Genomic DNA, 23,237 nt, shown 5'->3' with positions numbered 1-23,237 from the left:
TTACTGGTAATGACTGCGAAGAAAATCACGTTTGCTTCAGACTTACGTGGCCAATATGTAAAACTGTTTATTCGGCGAGTACTTTTCTCATTTCAGGCGACTCGAGGTACAAAGGTTACATTTTCAGAGGTCAAGGTCATACGAGACGGTAGGAAATACTTAAATACCTACGAGCCTCGCTCTGTGAAAAGGGGGTTTAATGCATGTGCGTAAATTGCCGTTACAGTTCGCACCATCTACCCACGGACGACACTTTCCGCTTGTATGGAATTTGTCGTTAAAAGGAATGCTTTTCTTAATGAAAATCCAATTTAGGCGGAAAGTGTCGGCCCAAATTAGCCTTTGACACTGCGCACAGGCATTAAGCTCAGTTTCCCCAAACCAAGACGCGTATTATAAAAGATGGATAGTTCATGCGAGTGTTTGGATAAATATGCAAAGTGTTATGGAGAAGTTTTTCAAATGAAATTGTTTAAAAGGATGCACCTATGACGGACAAGGTACGATCACCAAAACTGAAAATGAGCACGTTGTGCGCGGTTTTTAATTAAACTTAAAACGTACGCCTTAAGCCAGTCTTAAATTTATAACCATGAGTACATATTAAACTTATATTTCAAGGTGATTGCAGCAAAATTGCTGATGGCACGTTCGAAAGGGGAAAGGGAAAGACATGTGTCGAGAGCTCGCTGCACGTGGAACAGAAATCAGAAGATTACGTCACAAACATTACGTGAACGTACTCGTCCAAAGGTAATGCCAGAGAGGTCTGGTAGCGCTTATCCCCTGGGAGGTAACTTCCCAAATTTAAGGGTAGGGCTGTCCCACTGAGACTTCCTAAATGTGACCCATTTTACACCGAAACTCTGATAAAGTAGAACCATTTTGATACCAGATTTTTGAAAAAAAGCAGACCCATTTGTATACGATACTATTGAAAAAGTGGACCCATTTCAATACAAGAATTTGATAAACTGGAATCATTTCAATGCTATAATTTGATAAAGTGGACACATTTTATACTAGAATTGTAATCTCTATCATATCAATACAGTACACTTATTGAATTTGCTATTATATGCTTATTTGTAAATTTCATATATGTATTATGCAACTTTGTCATTTAAAAATATGTCTGTATATTGTTGTCATACAAGACAGTAATTGGTTAATGTTCAAATGTCAACTCTGTCCTCATAAGCATATTGTGATTTTCAAAACACATTTAATATATCACGTAGCTTTTGTACGTTTATAATGTGGCTTTTATTGCTACACGATTCGTAAAATATTGCATTCCTCTTGCGGACAAACTTTCGTGTACCATCACTGGACGCAATATGTTCCATTGTCACACTTCTACGTCCATCGTCATTATTACTAGAACTGACCAACACTAATTTGTTCCAGATCTCTATCAGTCTGGTTTCTACTCCCTGGAGAGACAGTAATGTTCCAAGTTGTTACACCTGTATATTTACAGGTTATGTGATTGCGGATACAGCTGGGCGAAATTTACTTTTTGATACCCATTTACATAAAAGAATGAAATTTATCATACCCATTTTGATACTGATACTTTCAAATCTATATGCGTTTATATACAAGCAAATATCTGATTTCAATACCCATATCTGTACTTAGATACTCAAAAGCATACCTATGTCTATAATTTTAGTCGAAAAACACACCCCATATTTTTGGCATACCCCTGTATACCCGTATCCAGGAAGTTACCGCCCCCCCCCCCACCCCGGGCGCTTAACAGTATGATGTTAAGGTTTTCAGTGAACACAAACGCGTTTATGTCAATTTACGTTTCAAATGGGGTCGTTGGACGCTTTTAACAACCGATCGGTGTTCAATATAAATTCTTAGTTGATTTCACTTTGTGCAGATATATTTACAATCTACCAAATCGCGCAATGAAAACTGTTTTATGTTAACCCTTTATACGTCAGTTTAATCTGAAAGGCATATTTGGGATTGGTGCATTACAATTAATTAAAATAATTGTTGTTCGTACTTACAATGCAAGTCTATTGTATCCCTTATCATAGTATTGTCACAATGCAGGTTTTGTATACCTACTGTACAGTTCCACTGTAATCATGACGGGGTTCTTCATTGTCCACAATGCAGTTCTTCTGTACATTCAATTCAGTTCTAATGTTCGCACACTTCAATTCTACTGTACCAACACGGCACCTTTTTACCCATAGATAGTACCATTCCTGGTCGCTTCATCGTGGCGCTAGAATTCGTCGACGGCGAAACGAACGTAGACCTGGACAGAGTCTGCATCGTGTTCAATATGAGCAAACCGCAGTCTATTGGGAAGAATGTAAGCGACATGGAGTTATAACGTGTTTTGTGTTGTTTTGTTGCATATTGTTTGTTTGTGATGGATGTGTAATAGGCCCCTAACGTTTGACGACGTTCGGAGTCTCCTTGCGCCGATGTCGCAACATGTTCCTTAATTCTGATTATCAACTTAAATGCACTTCAAACTGAGCACTTTTAATAATAATATTTTCCCAAAGATAACAAATACAAATATTCACATATTATTTATTTAAAAAAATTATCCGAAGTTGTCTTAAAACCATTTATCCACGACACTCTGACATTTCTGGAATATACGCGGGTTTCCGCGTGCTGCACATGCAAATCGATTTATGCGCACAATATGGATATTATGAATGTTATTTACAACTTAAGACTACAAGGGAGCTAAGATGGCCCTGGATCGCCCATCTATATAACGGGGCATGGTCAGTTTCGAACCCAATGGTATTAAGGAATTTTTTTGTTTAAAGAAACACTTTCTGGTGTACAATGCATCATACCAAATACCATTTGAAATATAACAGAGAAGAAAACAAAATATAACAGAGAAGAAAACAAAATATAAAAGTGGAAAAAAAAGTAGAGAAAACAAAATAATTTAATGCACCGCTCTTCTATTTAATTTTGCACTACTCTCTTTTCTGTCTCGTTTCCTCGACTTAGTAAGTCATTCCCACGACATAGCTCACTCGTTCCCATGAGTTAGTTAGTTGTGCCATCGTGTAAGTGTGTCGTGGGAGAAAAAGGAAGAGTGTCATTAAAAAAGAGGACTGAATGTGACCCCTTTGCCACTTTTGTTAAGTTTATACATGCCACGGTTTTATTTGGCGCCTGTTACTTGTTACTAGTTACTTGTTCGTTTGGATGCATATACAGTCGTAACTCACAAACGTATCCCACGTTTTAGGAGTCCTTGATGTTCCATTTGGAATGCGTGGCTCTGGTGAGCACACCGGAAGTGCTGATGTACGTGCAGATCTGGAGTATATTAAGGGACAAGTTCAATCCTCAGTGTTCCCGGAGACGCCGCGCAGTGCCGTCTGATAGCACCAGAGACGTTTGTGGCAAAGTCGAATGCTCCGATACATTGGCTATGCCAGTCTCTATAAGTACATGAATAAAATGTCTGAAGTTTTCTGAAATTTCCCACCAGCAACGTCTGTAGGACTCTCGATTACGCTCATACAATTAATTCACGAATCTCTAGTAGTAAAATGTCTGAAGTCGATCACAATTTGATGCCGTGTCTGTATATTGTTTGCATATTGTTTGTATGAAATATTCTTGCCTTCAACAAACGTACTTGCATCAGTTTAAGATTTTCTTCATCAATTATCAAGAACTGTAACAGTCATAATCATTTATAATTAGAAGGGCCAATGTCGATTCGAATGATGAGATTACTTCAACACAAAATTAAACAACACGATGTATGATTCTACATTTTAAATAAGCACACACTTTTATAACTAGTTATCCAACTATAAAGATTCGCAGACTAGTGCTTACTATAAAGACCGTATTTATAGGCTCTCACAAGGGGGAAATCTGCGCGTGCTTCCGGGAGCGTCAAGGGGGTCCCGTTCTTACCTGGACTCACGATACGACGAGCCGGAAGTTCATCATCAGCATCACCAACATCCCTCCTTACATGCAGGCTGTCGTAATTTATATCATGAACAGCAACACTACCGAGTTGCTGGAAAGTCTGAGCATGGTAAAACATAGACTTTTAAAATAGGAATCGTATGTATTTATATAAAAAAGAAAATTACAAAGAACTGTAATTATGTAACACTAAAGAAAGAAATTTGATATTTGTACTCTGAACTGCCTCTTAGGTCTCCTTATCATAATATGAACTTTTCGTATGATTCCCATCAATGCTTAAGATAGCTAGAAATTAATCTGTTAAGAACGTATGAATGCATGCTCAATACATGGACAATAATAAAAGGGCAATAACTTTGTAAATGAAGATTCATATGAATAGATTCAATACTTTTCAATACTTGCAGAGTAAATATCCACATACGAACTTTTTTTTATAAAAGAAAGCAAAAGGCAATACCACCAAAAACTTTTTCTCGTTGACTCTGCATTTGCTCGATTGTCCTTTAAAAGTGTACAAAGTTTAATGCAAATGTCTTCAATCTAAGAGAGTTATCATTTGTTCTGCAGGGAAATTAATGGATAGCATTTAACCATGAAATTAATAACAACATTGTGTTGCCTGTTGTTTACTTTAAATATCACTCTGTTGATAGAGAATTAATTTCACCATGCTCTTGTTTCCTGTAGCAAATTGAATAGATGTTTTGACATTTAAAATAGCTGTTAGAATAAGCTTTGTTTTAGTTCAGTTAAAATTTAGGTTTTATAGAGAAAGCAGCATAGACATGGAAATATTTTATAGCAATAATAGGAATAATAGAAAAGAGTTGTTTTAATGCTTTATATGAAAAGTAAAGTATATTGTGAAATCTTTAAATAACTATAGTGTAATAAAAGTATAATATAGTTGAAAAGTGCAATAGTATGTGTTTATTATTTTTCCTGATGCGGATTTAAATAGAACCCTATAGAACAATTTGGTAGCAGAGCGTGGTTTGCCTATTTCTACATCTCACAATGGATGACAAAGAAGATGAAGACACCCCTCAAGAGGCCCCTCAGGAGAATTTGGTAGAATTAAAAGTGAAGAAATCACGATGTAAAGCAGCATTCACAAGGGCGCGTAATAAAATGAAAGACATTTTAAGCGATGATACGCCAAATAAAGATCTTGCGAAAGAGTCTCTTGACAAGGTTGAAGAGGCTATGGACATGGCAGTGAAAAGTGTTCAAGACCTAGCCTTAGTGGTGAAAGATTCAACATATTTGGCAAGTACTTTGAATGAAATTGACATTTTTGAAAAACAGTATGATGAACTCGTGAGTTTATATGATGAAGTTTTTACAGTAAGCTCCAAGTCTGACCACAAAGTAAGCTCCAAGTCTGACAACAAAGTAAGCTCCGAGTCTGACCACAAAGTAAGCTCCAAGTCTGACCAAGATCATGAATCAAACCATGAAGACGGCAGTAAATCAGATTCCGCATTAGGCAAAGACATGTGGAAACAACTTCAAAGAGTAAAGATTCCCGTGTTCACTGGTGACAAAACAAAGTACCCTGCATGGAAGGCAGCTTTTCAAGAATGTATTGACGAATCGCCAAGTACCCCACAGTACAAACTTCTGCAATTACGCCAGTACCTAGGTGGCGAAGCGCTACATTCTATTGAAAATCTGGGACATTCGAAAGAGGCATATAATGCTGCAAAGGTAAGGCTTGACAGGAAATATGGTGGTTCCAAAAGAGTAGTGAACCAATTCTTAGATGAGTTAGAGAATTTCCAGCCTTTAAAGAATGAATCACCTAAAGAACTTGAAAAATTCGCTGATTTACTTGACATTGCAGTTATTAACTTAAAGGAAGTAAACCATCTTCATGATCTTGAAGGAGGATCGTTATACCACCGTTTGTTAAAGAAACTGCCACAAACCATGTTAACACGCTATATGAGAACACTCCATGACAAATCGTTACCAGACTCTGTTGAAACATTGAGAACGTTTGTAAATGAAGAGACGGAATATGCAGTTCATGCAAATGAGACTATATATGGTTTGAAACACCAAGAAAACCCGCAAATGAAACCCCAAAAGACCTTCTTCCTAAAAACAGACGCAAGGCAAAAACAATCTGTTAAATGTCAAATTTGCAGAGAAAATCACAATACATGGGAATGCATGAAATTCAAGGCTATGAATGTAGAAGAACGATGGAAACAAGCAAAAGATGCTGGACTTTGTTTCAGATGCCTTAAAGGTAATCATATGGGGAAAGAATGTAGATTAAAGGGACAGTGTGGAATAAATAGTTGCACAAAGACACACAACAGATTATTACATAGTGATGTTTTGAATGTTAATGCTAAAGCATTTCACCCAGTACCACAAGAAGATGTCTCGAAGACATAAAGTGCTCATAATAGATCAAGTATTGCTCTGAGAACCATTCCAGTAGTAGTATCAACAGGCAATCGTGAATTAGTCATCAATGCATTGTTAGATGACGGGAGTACAACGTCTTATCTAAATGAAGATGTTGCATGTGAATTACAACTCCAAGGTGAAAGAAAAAACATTGAAGTAAGTGTGATGAATGGAAAATCAGATAGATTCAGCACTATGAATGTTATGTTCAAACTCCAGAGCTTAAATAGAAAATATGAACTTTCAATGAAAGCACAAACAACAAGAAATGTATCTGGAAAACTTCAAACAGTGAATTGGCAAATAATGAAAGAGCAGTGGCCACACCTTAAAGACATACCATTCCCAAGTACTGGTAGAAAGAAGAAGATAGATTTACTGATAGGTCTTGACTATGCGCACCTTCATAGATCACTTGGAGAGATAGTAGGTGGTGATGGTGAACCAGTGGCTAGATTGACACCACTTGGATGGACATGTGTTGGGCCAATAAATAGAGAAAATAATCATCATAGCACCAGCATGTTTGTGTTTCATGCTAATAATACCTTGGAGACTTCATTGAAACAGTTTTGGGAACTTGAAAGTGAAACGGAGTGTAACCAAATGTCACTAGAAGACAAGAAAGTGCAGGTTAACATAGAAAACAGTATTGAACACAAAGACAATAGATACATAGTTCCATTGCCATGGAAATCAGATAAAGAAACCTTACCTGACAACTATAGTAGTGCCTTAAACAGACTATATGGTACTGAGAAAAAATTGAAGAAATCTCATGAATTGAAGCGGGAGTATAGTGATATTATAAGGAAATATGAAGAGAAAGGCTTTATTAAGAAGGTTGAAAGAAAAGACAATGAAAAAGGATGGTATTTGCCACATTTTGCTGTAGTGAGGCCAGAAAAGGAGACAACAAAAGTTCGCATTGTGTTTGATGCATCATCTAAACATGAAGGCACAAGTTTGAATGAGTACCTAAGTACAGGTCCAAAATTGAAAAGAGAACTGTTTGATGTGTTGCTAAGGTTCAGAAGAAATCAGATCGCAGTTGTCTGTGACATAGCGGAGATGTATTTGAAAGTTGGCCTCGCAAGTGAGGATCAAAAATACCAAAGATTCCTATGGAGAGAATTACCAGAAAGCCCCATCGAAACATTTGAATTCACACGTTTAGTGTTTGGAGTTAACTCATCACCATATCTAGCCCAGTATGTATCTCAACATAATGCTGTGCTCCATGCTGACATATATCCGATGGCGGCTGAGACAATTCTGAAGTCTACTTACATGGACGATAGCATGGATTCTACGAAAAACGTGACAGAGGGAATAGAACTATGTAGACAATTGAGAGAACTGTGGCAGAAAGCTGATATGCATGCTAGAAAGTGGATTTCAAATTCACTAGAAGTGTTAGAAACAATACCAGAAGAAGATAGAGCAGCAGAAATAGATTTAGGAACAGGAATTCTGCCAACAACTAAAGCTCTTGGAATATCCTGGCAAGCAAAACATGATGAATTTATATTCAAAGTCGGTGACGAAATGACCATGCCAGATGAAATCACAAAGAGAAATGTATTGAAGACTGTTTGTAGGATATTTGATCCTTTAGGTTTTTTAGCGCCATATGTAGTGCGAGGGAAACAAATCATGCAAGACATCTGGTTAAGTGGGGTTGACTGGGATGAAAACGTGAGAGAAGCAGAGAAGTTGAATTTTGAAAGGTGGTTCGAAGAGCTTAAACATTTAGATAAGATCAAGATTTCACGTTGTCTCAAAAACAAAAATAATGAAACACAGCTGAAGTCAATGTCAATTCATACATTTGTAGATGCGTCATCAATTGCATATGGAGCAGTAACATATTTAAGATGTGAGTATGAAAATGACGATGTGACTGTACGCTTTGTAGCTGCAAAAAGTCGTGTTGCTCCCATAGAATCTACTAGTATCCCAAGACTTGAACTACTTGCAGCAACACTTGGTTTAAAACTGACATCAAGGATTTGCAAAACTCTTGAAATAGAAATCAAACAAGTAACATTATGGTCGGACAGCATGAATGTCATATATTGGATACGAAATAGCAGCAGACAATTCAAAACATTTGTTGCAAACAGAATTGGTGAAATTCACAGAGTAACAAATCCAAGTCAATGGAGATATGTTCCAACAAACGAAAACCCAGCAGACTATGTGTCAAGAGGTTTACCTGTTAACAGTCTTGCTGTTGCGAACAATTGGTGGGAAGGTCCCAGTTTCCTAAAAGAAAGTGAAAACGAATGGCCAAAGAGCAAAATTGATGTGGGTAATGATGGAAAACTTGAAATGCGAAAAACAGCACAAACACATTTGCGTACATTTTTTGTGTCACAAGAAGAGTGGAGACTTAGCCCAGAAAGATATTCAAATTGGACAAAACTTGTTAGAATTCGAGCATGGGTCATTAGATTTGTTGAAAACTGCAAAATGAAGAAAGAAGATCGAGTCAGTGGGCCATTAAATGTAGTCGAAATTGAAGAAAGCAAGACTGAAATGATCAAAGAGACACAGAGAAGATATTTTGCAGAAGAGTATGATAAACTTAGTAAGAATCAGAAAGTAGGAATTTCCAGCAAACTGATCAAACTGAATCCAAGATTAGACACCGAAGGGGTGATAAGAAGTGACAGTAGAATAAAGTACTCTGACTTTCTTCCGTATGGCACAACATATCCTGTGTTACTACCCAGAAAGAGTCCAATTACAGAGTTCATTGTGAAAGATGCCCATGAAAAGAACAATCATAGCGGAACAAACCAAACACTCTCTGATCTGTCAGTGAAATACTGGATTGTAGCTGCTAGAGAACAAATAAGAGACTGGGAAAACAAGTGTTCTGAATGCAAACGAAGGAAAGGCCATCCAAAGGATCAAATCATGGCACCTTTACCTAAAGTGAGAACAAAAGTAACCATGCGTGCATTTAGTAATGTCGCAGTAGACTTTGGTGGTCCTTACATTACAATCCAGGGAAGGGAAACAAGACGAGCAAAGAGATACCTCTGTCTATTTACATGCTTATCAACACGGGCAGTGCACCTAGAAATAGCCTTTGGTCTCGACACAAACGCATTCTTGAATGCATTCTTCAGAATGGTGAATAGGAGAGGTTTGCCAGTTTCAGTGTATTCTGACAATGGCACTAACTTTGTTGGGGCAGATAAAGAACTAAGAGAACTAGTGCAGAATGTAGACAAAGACAAAATCAAAGAAAGTGCTGCTAACCGAGGAATACAGTGGTTTTTCAACCCTCCTGCGGCGCCACACTGGGGCGGCGTACATGAAATAATGATTAAATCAGCAAAACGAGCAATATCAGCAATCTTGACCTCAGCTGATATATCTGATGAAGAGCTCATCACAGCTTGTACTGGTGCTGAAAGTTTGATTAATTCTCGTCCACTAACGTACCAGTCTGCAAATGTTGATGATTGCACACCGCTTACTCCTAACCATTTCCTGTTTGGACAAATTGGAGGTCAATTTGCTCCAGACTCAGTTGACAACACAGATTATAGCCCAATTAAACGCTGGAGACGAGTACAAGAACTCGTGAAACACTTCTGGAAACGTTGGTTGCGAGAGTTTCTGCCAATGCTTGCTGGCAGAAAGAAGTGGTTTCAACAACACAGAGACTTTAGGATGGGAGACGTTGTTCTTGTTGTCGATCCTGAGCAGCCTAGAGGTCGATGGCCGCTTGGTAGAATAGTGGAGATTTTCCCAGGAGCTGATGGTCATGTTCGCGCTGTCAGTTTTCGTATTGGACAATCAGTTTTGAAGAGATCAATTACAAGACTTTGTTTAATTGTGCCAGAGGAAGAAGATTAGAGCATGAACTCAGCTTCAAAACCAAGTGCAAGTGTAAATAAGCTAGTTGAATGTTGGTTGTTGTGTTAAGTGGCATAATAATCCACAAAGCAACCACAGTAACTATTACTGTTAGGTGTAAAAAGTTTTATATGCAGATTTGCAATTTGACTCAGAGCGCATAATAATAACTGTATATCCTATTTTTGGGAAGACAAACATAGTGAACATTTTGTGAAACTGAAGAGCTTCAAAATTTTGCTTTATGTCTTGAAATTACATTTTAGTTTACTATACATTGTATGGCATTTTGATGATAGAGAATGTATATTATTTGTTGCTTTTATTACAAACTTTTATCATATATATGTATGTGAAATGTTATAGTTTTGTTTATAAAAATAATGCGATTGTGTGTAGTTGAGAATTTGGAGATTAAAGTGTCTTGTTTGTATTGTAGTCTGATATTACAGTAAAATATAGTTAGTATAGTAATAGTAACGCTTCCACTGAATCTAGATAAGCAAATAGAACAGAAGATATGTCATACTATTAACATTTGATAGAATACAGTATAAGTCTTATACTTACAGCATTTGATAGAATATATTATATGGCATACTTTTGAAATTTGACAGAGTACAGTTAGCATAAGCAGTTAGCATACATCTGGTATACTTGACATTTTGATAAACTAAAGTTTATCAAGGTAGGGGAGAATGTTCTGCAGGGAAATTAATGGATAGCATTTAACCATGAAATTAATAACAACATTGTGTTGCCTGTTGTTTACTTTAAATATCACTCTGTTGATAGAGAATTAATTTCACCATGCTCTTGTTTCCTGTAGCAAATTGAATAGATGTTTTGACATTTAAAATAGCTGTTAGAATAAGCTTTGTTTTAGTTCAGTTAAAATTTAGGTTTTATAGAGAAAGCAGCATAGACATGGAAATATTTTATAGCAATAATAGGAATAATAGAAAAGAGTTGTTTTAATGCTTTATATGAAAAGTAAAGTATATTGTGAAATCTTTAAATAACTATAGTGTAATAAAAGTATAATATAGTTGAAAAGTGCAATAGTGTGTGTTTATTATTTTCCTGAGGCGGATTTAAATAGAACCCTATAGAACATCATTCGTTCAAGAACATTTTCTTAAGTTCAATACATCACTAATTTCTGTAGAGATAGTTATGGTCCTTGTATTATGCATTCCAAATGTAAGCTCTCAATAATTATATGAATTTAAAATTTAATCCCTTCGCACAAGAAAAGATTATACACAAAATACGCGAATGGCAATAACTCCAAAACTACTCACAAAAGGGTTGTGGTTATTTTTCTCTTAAAGTCCCTTATCAATGTATGATCACAGTTTAATTTAAATACATGCATATTGAATTCTAAAGGAGTTATGCTCCACACGAGAACTAATTACTAAAGGGCAATTACTCTGTAAATCATAAAGTAAGAGTCCTTGTACTCTGCACTTTTGCTCGGAGCCTTCTGTAATTACATAAAGTTTCATTTGAATCCCTTCAATACTCCCCGGGTTATACTCTTCACCAGACGCGGGGCAGACTGACGGAAGGACAGACAGAAGGGCGGCTGAAAGGACGAACGGACGATACAATAACGTGGTATCATGCACAACGTGACGTTATAATAATTAAGTTACACTGAAGCGGCTGTATTCAAACCACTAATACAAATAACATTAAGAATACAATGGCGCTCGGCAATCGAAAAGAAATTTTGTGTTTGCCATAATTAAGCCGCATGATCTTGTTTTTTCCAGGCTGATATTGTGTTTGGTCAGAACAGCCTTATTGTGACCTCTAACAAGGAATATTCAACCGGGAACTACTCGGTCGAGGTAGGTAAACATTTTAGGAAGCCGCTTGTACCTCCCAAACTATGTAATAAATAACATTAAAAGAAAATAATAATACTATCAAGCCTGACTAATACGAAAACCCCTTTAACGAGTGTTTGTGTAACTATATTAATATTTATAAGCAGTAAACACGAAGCTTAGACTGCGAAATCGATACTTTTATGATTTTTTTAATCTACTTCACCAGTTTAGCAGCGAGTGTCCACAGTTGTGGCTTTCACGTTACCACTTATGCCGTCAGCAGGAAGATATTCACGTCATGTTTAAAAACATCGTAGGTAAGAAAAAATGGCCCCCATGTTGACCCAATCTCTTGTCCGATATCGCATTCAAGTTTTACTTAAAATATCAACGAAGTAGCGCCCGAATGAAAGAATCTTTTAGCAGTGAATATTATTTTTCGTTTGTATTTTGAGATTAAATTTATGGTATGTAAATATCACTTGCCTTTGATTGTTTGGCATGATAAGTTTAACGTGATTCATTTCGACCTTTAAAAACTGGGGTTGTTAACTTGGTTACGTGCTTATGAAAAGTAATACATGTATTTCACTTATATATAAAGAAAACTGTTCCTAAAAAGTAACGGCATTCACTTTTTTTAATTCTACCTTCTCTGTTTCCAGTGGAGGAGACAGTGCCCCCTCCTCAGTTTTTCCCAGCTTCTATAGTAACCATAGCAACGGTGGTAGGTGCTGTCGTCGTGATAGGCCTCATCACCGCCGTGGTTTGCGTCTACTGTAAATGCTGCCGTAAGAAAGCCAACCTTCCTCCTAGTGAGCTTGAGCCATTCAGCACAGGTACGTGTGTACTGAGTGTCAGACTTAAATCGCTTACTCAACGTATGTAAGATTGGCGATTGTAATACGATATATGTATTTTTGTTATAAATCTTATTGTTGATGTTGATTCAATGCGATAATCATACATACGTATGTTTTGTGTAGCATTTCGCACTAGTGAATACAAGTCTTAACATACAATTATATACATTAAGTATCAATCCTCTTGCTATAAGAACTCGTACAGATGCCGCCTTCCAGTCATAACAACACGGACGGTCACGTGACTGGAATCGAAGAAGATCATACACTCATCGCTGAGACGGAAATGACTGAGTATGAGGAGGGTAAGAGGCCAGAGCTGACCCAACGTCAGCCACTGCTGAGCGATATACAAAGCACTAAATATAGAGACGGAAAATATGATGCCGCAACTAATGATGAACACGATAAACCACAACACGAAAGATTTTATAAAACGACGTTTGCAGAACATCATGACACTCCTTTTGTATGCAGAACAATGTCAACGCATAACCATTGTCAGACACGTTCCATCAAGCATTGGGGGGTCAATAGGTCAATAGGTACTCACCATCTACCGCTGCTGAGCGATATTCAACGCAATCAATTTAATGACGAAACCTATGATGTCGTTTATCACGATGGATCTGAAAATCTTGGCTCTTCGTTTGGACACAGAACAATTCCAACTGAGTCAACAGAGTACGGTTATCAGACACGTGCCGTTAAGCACTTGATCGGGCTATCGTACCGCGAAACTGATGATGACGTGTTCTGTGCAAAGAAAGAGAGACTCTTGCACGAGATGCGGCGGAATGGTTTGGTGTTTGGTCACGTTTCCCAGCATTATTTTGCTGAACGAGCAATGCACTCAACGGAGCACACTAACGTAGTGATAATCGTGTCCAAAGGAATGAACGCACTGTGCTCCCCTTTGCGACAACAACAACAGGAATGGGACCATGATAATTTACCGAAAACTGTGTTATTTGAACTGCAGCATGCAAAAGCAGGGGAAAACACCGTCCATTTAGTCTCGCTGAAACATGACCGTTGCGACGGGGAGAGACTGTTGTCAGAGTTCAGGAGCCTCATGTACCCTAAACAGCCCGAGGGTCGTTTCATATATGATTACAATTTCCATGGCAACGAATTTGATTTCATCAGAGGGACGCTTTTTGAGTATTTTATTAATAAACTGTTAATATAAAGCACAGTCAATCCTGGTAATTTCCCAGTAGACATGCCGCAAACAATCTTAACGTTTTGGAAAAAGAAAAAAGTGTTAAATTTAGATCAATTATCCTCAGTGGATGCAATCTTGAATGACTATCACGTTAATTAAAAGAATTAGAGCAACTTGACTTAATAACAAAAAATCATCATATTTCATAAACATCATTAATAATATGAAAACTTAATCTAACCTTCGTAATTCTTAGCATTCGTGATGGTGGTGCATTTAATGCGTTGATCTGATCATGTCGTGTTTTCATTGTTGTTTTATATAAAACAAGAAATACAGAAATACATTTAACTATAAATAGTCTAGAGTCTCATTTAATATTCACTTGAAATTCTATATTTTAGTTATCTTGACCTTTACATGTAAATACCTCAGTACTAGTTCTTATCTTTTTATATCATTCTTTTGTTTGTTTACTTTGCATTTTTTATTCATATACACAAATAATTGTGCTGTATATAATTAATTATTTTCATTTAAAATGTTCACATTATTATTTGTATATAATTCAACGTATATACTACACTATTTTTACACGAACAATCATATAGGCATATGCATTATTTTGTTGAATTAGATAACAGTTTAATTTTTTTTGCTCGTTTGTAAAAATAATTATGTTTAAGTACACTTGATCTTGAAACTAGAAAACTATTCTACACAAATTTAAACTTAAATGCATCGATTCTTTATTTTTATAAAAATTGTATTTTAAACTTCGATTTTGAAAATTGATTACCATTCAATTGTTAGTATCACTTACAAATCTGTTCTTCTGTTGTATTAAATTTAAGTTTAAATCGATATTTTCAAAAATGGTTTTTATTACATTCCTACATATACTTTACACAAGATCACGTATCTGTAACATATCACGCCGTTTCATGCCGTTTTAACAAAATGCTTACTGTTTATAAAACTGATGACCATTCAATTGTATGTCTGATTAACACATTCTTTCTTCTCTTGTATCAAATTAAGAGTGTAACAGATATTTTCAAAAATATTTGTGTGTGTATTCTATGTTATTATTTATTATTGACTGTATGTGAGTCAAAATGTCTCTGCTGTTAGTTATCGGGTAATTTTGCAATATAATAATATGCTATGAAAGTAATGTCTCGTGCTCAAACGCGAGTAGTCAGATTATAAACTCGCACCCTGCTCCCGTCGCCTTGTAAATACGCCTCGTTCTGGGAAAAAGGGGTCTAAAGCACGTAAAGTGTCTTCCCAAAATAGCATTTGCATTTCGCACAGGCTTATCAGGGAAGGCACATTATGTCAAGACTGGAATTTCGTTTAGAAAATACTTCCTTTAAACGAAAACTTCCATATCAGTGAACAGTGTCGTCCCTGGTTAGCCTGTGCGGAATGCACATGCTTATTATATGTAGACACTTTCCGTACATGTATTAGGCACGAATGTTCCAATGCGAGGCACAACTGTTTCATTAGTGCTGGCCATTTTTTCATTCTGTTTGTTGCTCAGTTTTAACTACAGAAATATGTATATTTATGATCGTTTATAATGTAATATGCATATACTGAAACTCGCTCATTCATGTGTTTTAATATTGATGACATTTATTAGTACAGTACAGAGGAATTCATCAATACTTATTGACATGAAGATCGATGTAACTATCTTCAATTAAACAGAAATAAACTAACTCAAAACACAAAGAATTAGCCCCTATGGCCTATACTTAGCAATGCAATAATGGATCGTAACATTGTGACCAAAATTTTCTAAATACAAAAAACCCATAGTTTCTAAATGTTCATTTTGTATGTTACATTGTAAAGTTCAATCTTCCTTGTTTTAATACAGTTATAATGAAAGTGTAGTTATAGAAATACGTTGATTCGCTTTTTGACATACACGGTGTTCGGTAATGTTTTGCATATTGTTATTAACTCTTTCAGTTCTCGAACCGAATTTTGAAGGCCTTTGCAAACAGTTTGAATCCAGATGAGACGTCACATCAGGTGGCGTCTCATCAGGATCCAAACTGTTTGCTATTCTGAGAGTATTCTTTGAAACAAATCGAAGAAAATGCTAATATTAGAAATTCAGCAGACAACATTTTAGCAGACGACAAATTTCCCAGCATGCAAAGGGTTTAATTACGCATGTGTGCTGCTGTTATGCGTATTTGTTCTACCTTCCGCAAGCGTCATGTCTGCAAACTTCGCTCAAAACCCTCTCACGAGTGTTGTAAATATAATTTAATGTGTCCATTGCACGATTTAGAATCTCGCTGAAAACATTCCATTTTTAGCTCATCTGAGCACAATGTGCTTATGGTGAGCTTTTGTGATCGCCTTTTGTCCGTCGTCCGTCATGCGTTGTGCGCCGTCAACATTTGCCTTGTGAACACTCCAGAGTCCACATTTATTGTCCGATCCTTATGAAACTTGGTCAGAACATTTGTCCCATTGATAGCACGACTGAGTTCGAAACTGGGTCATGTTAGGTCAAAAACAAGGTCACTAGGTCAAAAAAGAGAAAAAAAACTTTTGAACACTGTAGAAGTCACATTTGATATACAATCTTCATGTTTCTATGTCAAAATGTTTGTCTAAATGATAGGTTGGTTAAGTTAAAAAATGGTTACGGTCCGTTGAAAAACATGGCCGCCAGGGGCGGGGCAGTATTCCTTATATTGCTATAGAGAAACCTTGTGAACACTCTAGAAGTCATAATTTTTGCCTAATCATCATGAAACTTGGTCAAAACATAATCGTCATATTTTTTTCTAAACATCGATTCTATAGATATCTCGGACTAGTTCGAAATTGACATTACGCCTTATCAGTGATCGCTCCGCCCACTTAATCATGTGGCTCAGCGGGAAGAAAACCTAGACAAGCTAACACCAAAATGGCTTCTTTGCCTTTAGACTGCATATAGATTTACGCGATATTCTGGATGATTTTATGGACTTGTTTAACACCATATTACACTTGTAAAGGGGTTGATGCCATTTAGTTATTCTGCAAATGAAAAAAATATACGATTAAAGAAAACATCAGCTATTTATAACGGGTAAATCGCTACATTAAACACGCTCTCAAACGCTTGCGCGCTTACCGAAATCGTACCCGTTATTATGTGTAATGGTGGTCTTTGCAATAAATTAACACTTCACCGGTATTTATCCGTGTTATTAACAAAATTATTACCGAAACATTCCTCCCTACCCGTGTATTTGACACGAAATAGCGCTAAATAACTGGGAATTCGGTGAAGTTTTACGCGCTTTCTGACGCTGGGTGGGTACCTCAATCCCACATGTTATTGCCTATAAAAGTGATATTAATCATATTTAAAATTGCTTTTGGGACATTTATCAATCACTATAATTTAAAGCGCAAAAATAACACAGTACGTTTGGACATTGTCTGATATAAAATTAGCGTTGTACGAAATGGAATACGGTCAGGCTATTATAAATTAATAAGGCTACCAATATCAGACGCTCGCGCAGGTGCCAACTTCCCCGAAGTTACCGCATTTATTGGTTAACTAATATCAGTAATAATAACTCTTTTACAATAGCATTTATCGATACGTCTTTATTAAAATAATAACCAAATGGTTTTCACTTGTTTCTGACACACACAGACACGCGATTTTTAACAGGGATTTCGTAAAGTTACACGAATTGGGTACCAAAATTCTCAATTATTTTACATGCACACAGGACATAATACATACTTAATAATGCTTAGTTATTGCTTATATGTCATTTCAAGTTTGTGAAATAAATTAATGTTCTATAAAGGGGATCTCAGTAATTCTTGAAGCTTCCACTCGCTCTTGTCAAGACCGCATTGCCGCGTTGAAAATGGTATAAATTTAATTCATCTAACTTATCTTTCTGGATACCAAATGTCAGAGTTGCATTAACCCTTTTTACACCGTTTTTGCCATATTTCATTTCCGTTTTTTAATCCAAACAAAATAAACGAAACTCGTTTAAAAAATGAGATCTAGGCATTCGAGCTCCTAGTGTGGATTAAAAGCGTTTATTGGTGACACCACATGAGTGCAAATGTGTAAATACCGTTAATAAGATAATATATCACATGTCACCGTCAAATAACATGTATGATGTCAATTAAGTGCATTACTATCAGAGTAATAAAACACAGCATGAATTAGGCTTCATGCTGGGTTTCAGTTCTCGTAAAGTAATGCAGATGAACATGTCTATGATACGGTTAAGCGATATACCCGATGATTTTGGTGAACATTTTTTGTCGTATAGATGCTCTCTACGTCAACGAATTCAAGGAAGAAAATTTGCTAATGAGTCGTACATTGACTCTGTCCGAATTTTTAGGGGAAATAACGATGAAATCGACGTCAAATCCCGTATTTTCAGCATGCCTTTATCCATCTCTTACACTTCTCAAGATCTTTTTTCGGCTTTGGAAACGAAATAAATTCAATGTCACCAACTAATCTGTCCGGATATCGATTGTCCGAGTTACATAATCCTCATTGACACAGTTTAACCATTTTTAATAGTTTTTTCTAAAGAGTAAAACAAAAGAAACTCGTTGGAATAAAAGTGAACCTAAACATGTAGCTTGTCTAGAAAATGGCGGAAAGGTCGTTGCTAACGAGTGCGCCGGATTAATCGATCGCTGATTGGTGGATCAATTCTAGTGGGCGGAGCGATCATAGATAAGGCGTCATGTCAATTGGTCATGATGGATGGAATAACATGGCCGCAAGGGGGTGGGGCAGTTTTCTCAATATGTATATAATAATAATAATAATATAATAATAATAATAATAACTTTATTTCATGAAGAATTCACATTAAAAAATCATTCATTTTTACAATGTGGTCTTCAGTAACAAAACACAAGTATACATAATGAAACATGCATACGAACATACACGAGAAAAAAGAAAGAAAATTAACTATACAGTTAAATGTTTTATCCCACTTTAACAGCGAATTGACATGACGCCTTATCTATGATCGCTATACTATATATAGTGAAAACATGAGAACAGTCTAGTTCACAAGAATCTGATAAGCCATAATGTTAAAGAAAGATAACCTGTCCATAATTTCTAATAGTTAACTCCCTAGTTTAACCTGCTGACTCTTGTTATCAGTTTGTAGCAAATTAGTCTATAATGGGAACTATTACTGATAAGCTTTGAGAAAACCCCTACAGAGTTCCCCAGAGCTAAGATATTGATCACTAATTATTGGTGTGTTTTTGATAGTTGAATGCATGTGTAGCTTGCATATTTGAGTTGAAGTATGTTGGTTATGTTCAATTTAAATAATAGTGTTGATTTGAGTGTTTTTATTATGTTTAATTCTATGAGTAGAGATTATATTTTTAACCAATCAAAATGTCTGTAAATGGACTGTTCTGAGGGAAAATAGACTGTTCTGCCAGTGCTCTCAGAAATGTATAAAATAAGCTGTTTTGGCTGAAACAGTCACTGACGAAGGCTACTCTGAAACGTTTATTGCAAAGAAAATAAAAACAAAAAATGAATTTCCTCTCTGATTACAATCTCTTACCGAGGAAAAAACTCACAAGTACAATGCTCCTTTTAGCCTGTTCGAGCTCGAATCAGCTCTCCTTACATGCAAAAACGGCGCGCCGGGCGACGATTACATCCATTATAAGATACTTAAACAACTTCCACTCTCGGGGAAACAAGAATTACTTGCCCTTTATAATAAATCATGGTCTGAAGGTACTCTTCCTGATGAATGGCACGAGGCCACAATAATTCCGATCCTTAAAATCAATAAGCCTAAAGACTCTCCAGCCTTATATCGGCCGATCTCTTTAACCTCTACGTTCACCAAACTAATGCAGAACATGATAAAACCGAGACTCTGCGCGTATCTAGAAAAACATAACAAAATCTCAGAAGTCCAATCGGGCTGTAGATCTAACCACTCTTGCGAAGATCATTTAGTACGCCCTGAAGCTGATATTAAAAGAGCCCAAAATCTCGGTCAAACCGTAGCAGCCGTATTTTTAGACCTCACAGCCGCATTCGATAAACTATGGAACGAAAACGCCATTAAAACACTTAATACGTTAGGAATAGAGGGTAAAATGCTCAACTGGCTTGCAGCTTTTCTTACAACGCGTAAAATAAAAGTGAGACTGCATGACGCGACATCAGAATCAGTTGAGACTATAAACGGCTGTCCCCAAGGTAGTGTCCTATCTCCAATATTATTTTCCGTGACTATGAACACCCTAGACAGAGAAATTAAGACACATAATTCACAAAATAACACTGATCTAATCAATTTATCACTTTTTGTAGACGATAGTGCAATATGGACCACATCAAAATCGCCGAATCTAGCAATTACTAAAATCCAAAAAGCCCTAACTGCAATAGAAAACTGGAGCGCATCGTATGGCTTCCAAATAAATCCCACAAAAACCCAAGCAATCTTATTCCCTGCCAGTGCACAAAAAGTAGCGGCCAATGCACGTAAAGCAACTCGATCTAAGAAAACCCCTAACCCCCCACAACTTACTCTATGTGGTGCTCCTCTTCCGCTTCTTGACAACATTACTTTTTTGGGTATGACATTTGACAAATATTTAACATGGAAAGACCACATCCTTAAACTAGTTGTACGCTGCCAAAAGGACCTCAACTTTTTAAAATGCATCCAAAGAAACAACTGGGGTACGGATAAAAAAGCCCTTATGCGTATCTTTAAAGCCACTATCTGGGCAAAAATAAACTACGGAAGCATTGCGTACAATTCAGCCAGTGAAACATTACTCAATAAATTACAAGTAATCAAAAAATACGGCGCTTAAAATTATAACTGGTACACGTAAATCTACAAGCACCGTTCTGCTGCACGCTGAATGTGGAATGATAGAACTGGGTCAACAAAGGCAAAATAACCAACTAAAATACCGCGCGCGCACGCTATCTATGGGACCACACCTCCCAATTAATCTTAGTGTTACTGAAGACCCGGCCTACCAAAAAAGGAAAAAGAAGAGTGGTCTCCCGTACGCGCAGAACGTGCTCGAGCTAGGCAAATATTATGAGACTATTGACATTAAAACTCAGGAACCTACATACTTTAGCTTAAGAAATCTATCAAAACCAAATATTGACTTACATCTAACAACATTAATTAAAAAATCCGACAACGACCCAAACAGTGGCTCTATAGCTCAAAACTATGTAACAGATAAATATGGGGATTACACCCAGATTTTCACTTACGGTAGCAAAAATGAGGAACTTGAAATAGCAGGCGCGGCTTTTGTGGTGTATCAACCCAAAAATGTCATTATACATCAGTGCAAGGTAAAATACAATAAAGAACTGTCTATATTTGCTTGCGAACTAGCTATAATAAACAGCGCCATAAAGTGGCTTAACGAACTTGAAACTCACGAACGCTCAAACTACGCGATATTAACCGATTCTCTCAGCGCCTTACAAGCACTTAATGCAGGATCATCGAAAACGCGGCCCGACCTAATATGTGCAACATTAAAGGGAATCACAAAACTGGCAAACAACAATATCACTCTCCAATTCGTATGGATCCCGAGTCACGTAGGCATTCCGGGTAACGAACACGCTGACCAACTTGCCAGAATAGGTTCCCATGAAGGTCTACCCTCTGATTTAAAGCCTAGCGCGCGCGAACTAATTGCAATCATTAGTCAATGTAGTGCGCCGATCATAATTTACCGCTATTAACCAACCCTAGCCATAAGATTAACATCTATAGTCCCATTAAAGGGAGGACAGGGCTTACTCGCGCATGCGCCTAAGGGTGACTAGATTGCACGGCGACTATTACAAAACTGTCCTCTGCCCCCAGTGCAACATTCATAACACGTTTGAACATCTTTTCTTTATATGCCCTAAACACGCTGAACAGAGACTAGAACTAAGTGCAGGGGTAATAGCGGCCTACAAAAACCCACTTATCATTAATCGCGACTCACTGTTGATGCCTCCAAGCGGAATCGCTCCTGTTGTGCGACTGCACGTGTTTAAATTTTTGCGCGACACGGGCTACTTAGATAAAATATAATATTCCGTTGGACTAATAGCGGTAGATAGAAATAACAACACATACCGTCAGTTATATACTGCTTCATTTATTTAAATTAATAATAGCAATCTTATGTACTAATAACGGGCGGGACTCGGACGATGGTCACTTCGGTGTGCACCATATGGCCACTCGTCTGGGACGAACTGAACCTAACCATATTATCCCGGCCCTATAGGAAAATTAAAATAAATAAATAAATAAAAACTCAGATCAATAATGGCAACTTTATGTACTAATGACGGGCAGGTCTCGGACGATGGTCACTCCGGTGTTGTCCATATGGCCACTCGTCTGGGCCCGGCTCGAACTTATATACTATTATTAATTAATTTGGTTCTAAAACTGTACCGTAAAACAATCCATGATATATGTAATTTTAAAGATTCCAATTAATAATGACTATCTTATGTACTTATGACAAGAGGAAAATTGCATCAACAAATAAATAGATATAGAAACACTGCATGTAATGTGCACGCCGAGAACCTATATTTGTATTTGGGGTCCAAATGTACTTTGGATTGGTAGTACATTATAATGCAGTGTCCAATCACACCTTGTTGACGTCAATACATAAATAAACAATACTATAAACAAGGCAAAAATGAGGGAGCTGTCTATAACGAACGTTCGCGGTTTCCTCGTCTGCGCTTTAAGATATATAGGAAAATTACACCAATAAATAAATAGATAAAGACTAATAATACTAAAACGACGGAAGGGTACGTCCCCCCCCAATACATATGCCACTTGGCCCCTTTCGACCACTATGGATAAGCTCTAATCCTTCTTTTACAACCAAATAGCGCTCTAGGTAACAAAACCCAGGATTCCGCGAGACCCTCGTTTTCCTTCTCTTAAGCTGTAATCAGCAACAACGACGAAGGTAGGGGAAAAGCACACAGACAACATACTTCCACGCAGGATCGGA

At 36.9% G+C, this 23,237-nt stretch overlaps 1 protein-coding gene across 1 annotated transcript; it reads left to right on the top strand.

Moving 5' to 3' along the window:
* Nucleotides 1-756: 756 nt before the first annotated feature.
* On the top strand, nt 757-14,607 carry LOC127849681 (uncharacterized). The gene is made up of 7 exons (XM_052382428.1): nt 757-793; nt 2,223-2,344; nt 3,257-3,458; nt 3,879-4,066; nt 12,045-12,126; nt 12,770-12,943; nt 13,162-14,607. Exons 1-7 carry the CDS (start codon nt 757-759, stop codon nt 14,157-14,159), a joined length of 1,803 nt encoding a protein of 600 aa, XP_052238388.1. The 3' UTR covers nt 14,160-14,607.
* The last annotated feature ends 8,630 nt before the right edge of the window (nt 14,608-23,237 follow it).

The sequence above is a fragment of the Dreissena polymorpha genome, chromosome 11 (genome assembly GCF_020536995.1).
Source record: "Dreissena polymorpha isolate Duluth1 chromosome 11, UMN_Dpol_1.0, whole genome shotgun sequence".
NCBI classification, from domain to species: domain Eukaryota; kingdom Metazoa; phylum Mollusca; class Bivalvia; order Myida; family Dreissenidae; genus Dreissena; species Dreissena polymorpha.
The sequence above is the reverse complement of the archived record's forward strand: the minus strand, read 5'-3'. Positions and strand labels throughout refer to the sequence as shown.

Excerpts from the sequence above, each read along its gene's own strand:
- LOC127849681 (XM_052382428.1), top strand. The coding sequence starts at position 757 with ATGCCAGAGAGGTCTGGTAGCGCTTATCCCCTGGGAG. Across the intron at positions 794-2,222 it reads TAGCGCTTATCCCCTGGGAG|ATAGTACCATTCCTGGTCGC; the intron begins GTAACTTCCCAA and ends TTTTACCCATAG. Across the intron at positions 2,345-3,256 it reads CGCAGTCTATTGGGAAGAAT|GAGTCCTTGATGTTCCATTT; the intron begins GTAAGCGACATG and ends CCCACGTTTTAG.